Source organism: Gossypium hirsutum, chromosome D10 (genome assembly GCF_007990345.1).
Source record: "Gossypium hirsutum isolate 1008001.06 chromosome D10, Gossypium_hirsutum_v2.1, whole genome shotgun sequence".
Lineage (NCBI taxonomy): Eukaryota > Viridiplantae > Streptophyta > Magnoliopsida > Malvales > Malvaceae > Gossypium > Gossypium hirsutum.
The window spans coordinates 65,198,979-65,205,839 of NC_053446.1; the positions used below are offsets into that span (position 1 = coordinate 65,198,979).

Sequence of the window (6,861 nt, forward strand, 5' to 3'; positions counted from 1 at the left end):
TCTTATTTATTCGCTTCCTTAATCTTTGATTTATTATTTTATTTTAGTTATTTATTTTAATTTTTTTTATCTGACTTGGATTCAATTTCGTTTTAGGTTGTGGCAAAATCCAAATTTCTTTCCTAACGTCTAGAGCCCTAAGTCAAATCCGCGACTTTGAAAAACTTTACAATCCGCTTTTGCATTCATCCATCTCTTCCTTTATCATACGCATTGAAAAAAAAAACATGTTAAGCTTATAAAAGCTTATTAAGTATATCAAGAATTAAACTTATCATTACCTTTATTAAATTTAACATATTAAAACTTTAAACTTAACGTAATGAAAAGCAAATGTCTACATCTCAGAAAGGTAGACGTTCAGGCCAGAACAACACTACTGGGACTCCTAGTATGGGAGCAAAAGATATAGTTGTACGATCAGAGACTAGAGCACCTACTCGAACATATGTCATCCGAGCCAGAGAGGAAGCTACTGCACCTGATGTGATTGTTGGTACATTCTATTTCTTTGATGTTACTGTGTATGCACTGATTGACCCTAGGTCAACTTATTCTTATATTTGCACTGCATTAGTAACAAAAAAAAAAAACTACCTATTGAATCAACTGAATATGATATTCAAGTTACTAATCCACAAGGTTAGAGTGTAATAGTTAGTTTATCGTAAATGTCCATGGAAAATTAGAGGTTGCTCCCTGCTGATTTGATGTTACTACCCTTTCAGGAATTTGATGTTATTCTGGGTATGAATTGACTATCATCATTACATGATGTTGTGGTAAATCGTAGACAGAAATGAATTGATTTGAAATGCCAGACAGTAGAAATGGTTTCAGTTGAATTTGACAGGTCGAATAGTGTTGTTAGAATCATTTCAGCTATCTCCGCACAGAGATTGGTACGTAAAGGTAGTGAAGCGTTTCTAGCATACATCCTTGATACCAGAGATTTAGAGTCGAAGTTAAATAAGTTACCAGTTGTTAGTGAATTTACCGATGTATTTCTTGAAGAGTTTTGCATTTAATTTCTTTCGTGTGTTTTTAATAAAAATCTATTTTATTTGGCATTTAATGGTATGGATATGTGAACCTTTCAGTAAAAGTAAGCAATGTTTACTCTAAGATTAATTGTTTTTTTTTTAATCTTATAAAAAGACCAATGTTTCATATAATTATCCATCGATTTTTTTATTCGCAATTCTAAAAGCTTGGCTGCCTTCCTTTGTTTCTTCAAATTTTTTTAGACTAAAAATAAGTCAATAAAGACAAAGCGTAATTTTGTCTTCTCATTAGGTTTTCTTTAATACAAATTTATTTTTTAATATTTGGATAAGCTGCCATCTAATAGTATCAATCTGTGATCCACCAAGTACAATTTAATTGAATAGACTAATTGAGGAAGCAAATGGTTTAATAAATAATAAATAGGGTAAATTATAAAAATAGTTGCTTTTGTTTGCCTCAGATTACATTTTAGTCACTTATGTTTGAAATGTTACGTTTTAGTCACTTATATTATCGTTTTGTTACGAAGTGGTCACTCTACTGGTAAGCTCTATTACCTCCTAATGGTGGTCTTATGTAGCAGTCTAAATGGGTTTTAAATACCAACTTAGATGTCCGATTGATGAGATGAAAATAGGTTTTTAGTTAAATAAATTTAATTTGGACTACCACGTAGGATTGTCGTTAGGGAGGTAACAGAATTTAACGGTAAAGTGGCCACTTCGTAACAAAACGATAACATAAGTGACTACAACGTAACATTTCAAAAGTAAATGACTAAAATGTAATTTGAGACAAACAAAAGTGGCTATTTTTATAGTTTACCTTAATAAGTACAACTAGTTTATATAATAAAAATGGGTAAAGAAACGGATCATGATAAATTTTATTTTAAATTTTTAGGTTCTGTATGATAAGTTAAAAAATTAAATGTTAAAAAATTAAAAAATTAAAATATTAAGTATTAAATTTGATTTATAAAATTTGTTTGGTGTACTAGTTAAAATTAAATAATGAATATAATTATATTATTTGATAAAGTGTAACATAATCTTAAAAGAAAAAATAAAATAAAAATTGATAAAGGATAATATATCTTAAAAGAAATAAAATAAAAGAGTTGAAGTATTCTCTATTAAATGATAAGTTGCACTATAAGAAATTAAGGTTTTAGCAGTGTTTTTAGTGGCGTTTGGACTGAAAACGTTGCAAATATTATACATTAGTGGCACTAATGGAAAAAAGTCGCCAAAGGTAAGCAATAGCGACGTTTATGAGAAAAACGCCGTAAAGTATGATTTTATTTTAATCGATACTATGCCGTTTTGCTCTGCTTAGTTTTATCCTCAAATCATTTCCTTGAAATCCCTTATTTTTTTCTCTTAAAAAATTTCCCCAAATCCCTTAATTTTTTCCCTAAATCAAAATCCCCAATCCCTTAGATTTTCCTCGACCGTCTGCTGCATCGCCGTCGACACTCCTTTGCGCATCGCTGTCGACACTCCTCTACTGCATCGCCATGTAAGTTTTTCTGTTTTGGGTCTAGTTTTTTGTTAATTTATTCTCATGTTTCAAATTCTAACCTACAGCAACGTAAAAAACATTTGTTCTGAATAAACAACAACCTAGAAATAGAGACTCAAAGAAAATATGATGAACTCTAGCTACAACTTAAAGCGGAGGCAGTGGCGAGGGAAGCAAAGGCAACAAGAAAATATAACGAACTCCAAGTACAACTTCAGAATATGATGAAAATGTTTCAGCAGTTGCAGAACCTGCCATCTTAGACTTTTGTTTTCTTATTGTGAGAATATATTAACAATATAACTTTTGAATATAATATATTTTGTTATTTCATTTATTAATTTAGATCATATGCATATTTCTTTCGTGATGATATCATTTAGATTTGAAGTTTTTGGTTAGATTTGATGTTATAGGAAATTATGTTAAAAATTCGGGTTCTATATAAACTAAAATGGTTTGGTAAAATTTGTTAAAGTTAGTGGCGTTTTCCCACAATGATCTTTACCGACTCTTTCACTAAAAACGCAGCTAAAGATCATGTTTTGTAGCGGCGTTTGTGGGAAAGCGTTGCTAAAGATCATGTTCTTTAACGGGGTTTTTTGTGGCACTTCTCAAAAGGCCGCGAATTATTTTAGAGGGCTATAGGGCCAAAAAAGCCTCTAAAAACCTATTTTGCTGTAGTGTTGTTTTTTGATACATTAATATCTAGAACTACTTATGACTTCTCCCCAACCCTTAAATAAAAGGATAATGTGCTTCAGCGCACTCAAATCTATGTCTTCTTGCATTGATAACAATTCTAACGCCAGCTGAGTTAAAACTTAATCCGCAGTTTCTTTTTTTAAAATCCACTAAATTGGTTCACAATTTTGTCCCACTAGAAGACCTTGACTCGACTACACAGCAGTTACCATTTACCAAATAAATTAATGTTTTAAAGGACATTAAGAAACATAAATCTTTGGCTTAAAGAAAATCAGGCCAAGAAAATCTTAAAGAAAATCAGGCTAAGAAAATCTTCCTTAGTATGTTCAACTTTTCTTTTGCAGAATACTTAAAGAAATCAAGCCAAGAAAATCTTCCTTAGTATGTTTTGCTCTTTTTATTTTTCTCTTCACAAAATATCCTTAGGTTAGTTTGTTTGAATACTCTTTCTTTATGGCTTCTTCTTCTTCTCGTCAAATCAAGCATCAAGTTTTCTTGAGCTTCAGAGGTGAAGACACGCGCCTTAACTTCACCAGTCATCTACTCAAAGCTTTGAAAGACATGGGAGTGAATGTCTTCTTCGATGAAGAAAAACTGGAAAAAGGAGAGCAACTTTCAAAAGCACTTTCTCAAGCTATTGCAGCCTCAAATCTCTCAATTATCGTTTTATCCGTAAACTATGCTTCTTCAAAATCATGCCTGGCTGAAGTTTCTGACATCATAGACCGCAAGAACACTCAAGGGCATATTGTTCTTCCCATCTTTTACCATGTTGATCCTTCCCATGTGCGAAATATTGGTGGGAGCTTTCAGGTATCCTTTGAAGAGCATGAATCAAAGAGGTTAGTTGATGAAGTGAAGCGATGGAAAGCTGCTTTTGCTGAAATTGGTAAATTAAAAGGTTGGCATATAGATGGTGGGAAACTTGATAGGTAGGTAACTATATTTTTTCTCTTCTTATATTTATCTTTGTATTAGATTTCATGAAATCTACACCATCCATATTATTCTTCTTGAGCTTTTTCTTTTAATTTCTTTTTAAGATTTAAGAAAAAATTTAGTAAAATTCATTTAATATTTTTTTATAAATTTCTAAAAACTTAACTCCTAGATACTAAAACCCTATACCTTGACCCCTTAAATCATAGACCTTCAAATTCTAAACTCTAAAATTATATTTATCTTAAATTAAAACAAACAAACAAACTTTATAACAGGAAAAAAAACCTTGTCTGTAAGTACCTTTCAAACTTACAAGCTGTCATCTTACCATTTTCTTTCTTTATTATCTGCTAGACCCGAAGCGGAATATATCAAGGATATTATTGAATATGTTACAGAAAAGTTGACAAATAGCAAATCTAAAAGTGCTTCTGAGGAACTGGTTGGATTGGACTATCAGAAAAACACGATTTTGAGGCTGATTGAGCGAAAAGACTATCGTGCAATTGGACTTTGGGGAATAGGTGGTATAACCAAAACTCCCCTTGTTGGTGATGTACATAAGGAAGTCTCTCCGAAGTCCGGAGATTGTAATGATTTTCATCAAAATGTTAGTGAGAATATAGAAAAGCAAGAGATGAGAACTTTAAGAAATGACCTTTTTTCCAAACTATTAAATGAAGAAATATGCATAGACAACCTTTTGATTGGACCTAGTTTTATCCAAGAGAAACTAAACAAGAAGGAAGGCTTCAAGAGGAAACAAGACCGAGTTTTTACTGGGTTAGTGACACTACAAGTTGGGAAATGGAATACCTCTTGTAAGTTTCTTGTCTTTGCAACTTATCTTAATATAGATTCATCATATTTGCAAAATCCAGCTTATCTAATTGCTGATTAATTTAGTGCAGTACCCATCAAACAAAATCCACATATGCTATTGTTGATGCCTTTTCAAGCCAAAGGTGATGACATCGAGGGTAACCGAAATGCTGAAAGCATCATGTTGGATGAACAAACCTTACGAAGGGACCTGCAGATTACCATCGAGGAAGAAAACTATGCTGAAGCAGCAAAAATCAAGGATGATCTTCGAGTCCTACATGAGGATAGTAAGGCTTTGGTACTGATAGCAAATTTCGCGTTTTATGATGCTTTTAGGAGAGGGGATCTAGCCATGATGCAAAACCTTTGGGTGAAAGGAGATGATGTTTGTTGTGTACACCCAGGGGGAAATGGGATATCTGGTTATGATTCCATAATGAAAAGCTGGAAAATTGTGTGGATGAACTTCGAATTTCCACTAGAGATAAAGCTGAAAAATGTTCGAGTTCATGTTAGAGGAGATTTTGGGTATGTTACGTGCATGGAATTTGTCAAGACAACAAAAGGTAGCAATTGGGGTTCGCAGTTTGTAATAAATGTGTTCGAGAGGATTAATGGTCAATGGCATATATGCATTCACCAGGCTTCTTAAGCATAGTTCCTTACTAGTATGTTTTGTAGTCTTAGTCAACTTATTATGTGTGAATATATATGGACTTGAAAACATTTTGGATAATCATTTAGAACACCTTGTTCTTCTTTTGAACTTTTCCTTTTAGATCTTTTGAATTTTTCGTTTTGATAGAATCTGGTTTTTGCTGGAACATTGTTCAAAATATAGATAATATGAATTCTAAGCTGAGACTTTATTGGAAATTGGCCAACCATGCTGCTGTTACATTTTGTGGTTGAAGTGCATGCAGCTTGATGACATGCTGCAGCACATATGCTTGCTGTAACAGCAAGGTTTCTCTTTAGTTTCATTCTAATTAATCTAGTTTAAAATGGACAAGTTGATGACAACTTGATGCATTAGGTGTTGAATGACTAGTTTAGGTGGCGAATGACTAGTTTAGGTGGCTTGTTTATGTGTACAAGCAATGTTTTAATAGTCCCAATGCTGATTAGTGGGGTTAGTTGACTATTTGGTGATGTATTTGACTATCAATGTATGTTTTTTCTAGTTGAATGAATGAGCTGAATGAGCTATCAGCCATTAGCTCCCTTGCTGCACATTTGTGAGCAAGTAAAAATGCTTCTTGCACCTTGCTTCATGTTCTGTGCTCTTGTTCTCTCTTTTGTTGCTGCCTCTTGCACCAACAATTGGTATCATGAGCCTATGTCTTACGGGACCATTGATTTTGCTTCCCCTGCTTGTTGAAAAGAAAGAAGCTGTCAAAGCACAAGCAAGTCATTAAGGACTGCTTGTAGAGAAGATAATATCAGCTCAAACTTATAAGATCCCCAAACTAGCTTGAATAAGCTGAAGGAGGAGTTTAAAGGAAAGGTGTGAGCTTTCCAAATGTGCAAGCTTAGCAAGATGTCAAAGCTGCAAGCTTAGCAAAGTGCGAGCCTGATGAAGACACCTGTTGAAGACAATATGCAAAGATGTGAGTCTGTCAAAGGTGTGAGCTCAGCAACATGTGGAAGCTCAATGCGTGTTGTATAGTTGCAAGCCTCTTGAAGATAGTAAGCAAAGTGTGAGCCTGTCGAATTGCAAGCCAAAATGGCAGAATGAAGGCAAGCAACTATACTCACGAACTGTTTGTGCAAGAAGAAAATGAATTGGTCAGCTTGAATCAAAGCATCTAAGAGCTGCCAAGTTCAAAAAACTTGATGAATGACTGGTATTTG

The 6,861-nt window shown here is 33.4% G+C and overlaps 2 protein-coding genes across 2 annotated transcripts; both read left to right on the forward strand.

The window, feature by feature from the left end:
- The first annotated feature begins 3,551 nt into the window (after positions 1–3,551).
- Positions 3,552–4,245, forward strand: LOC121222592 (TMV resistance protein N-like). The gene has a single exon (XM_041103642.1). It carries the CDS (start codon positions 3,694–3,696, stop codon positions 4,174–4,176), a length of 483 nt encoding a protein of 160 aa, XP_040959576.1. The 5' UTR covers positions 3,552–3,693; the 3' UTR covers positions 4,177–4,245.
- Positions 4,246–4,543: 298 nt separating this feature from the next.
- On the forward strand, positions 4,544–5,715 carry LOC107934947 (uncharacterized). Its single transcript, XM_016867475.2, has 2 exons — positions 4,544–5,003; positions 5,094–5,715. The coding sequence occupies exons 1-2, from the start codon at positions 4,820–4,822 to the stop codon at positions 5,657–5,659; spliced, it is 750 nt and encodes a 249-aa protein (XP_016722964.2). The 5' UTR covers positions 4,544–4,819; the 3' UTR covers positions 5,660–5,715.
- The last annotated feature ends 1,146 nt before the right edge of the window (positions 5,716–6,861 follow it).

Bases quoted from the DNA above. Each gene is read 5' to 3' on its own strand.
- LOC121222592 (XM_041103642.1), top strand. From the start codon at position 3,694: ATGGCTTCTTCTTCTTCTCGTCAAATCAAGCATCAAGTTTTCTTGAGC.
- LOC107934947 (XM_016867475.2), top strand. From the start codon at position 4,820: ATGAGAACTTTAAGAAATGACCTTTTTTCCAAACTATTAAATGAAGAA. The intron at 5,004-5,093 runs GTAAGTTTCTTG...AATTTAGTGCAG, and splicing joins TGGGAAATGGAATACCTCTT to TACCCATCAAACAAAATCCA.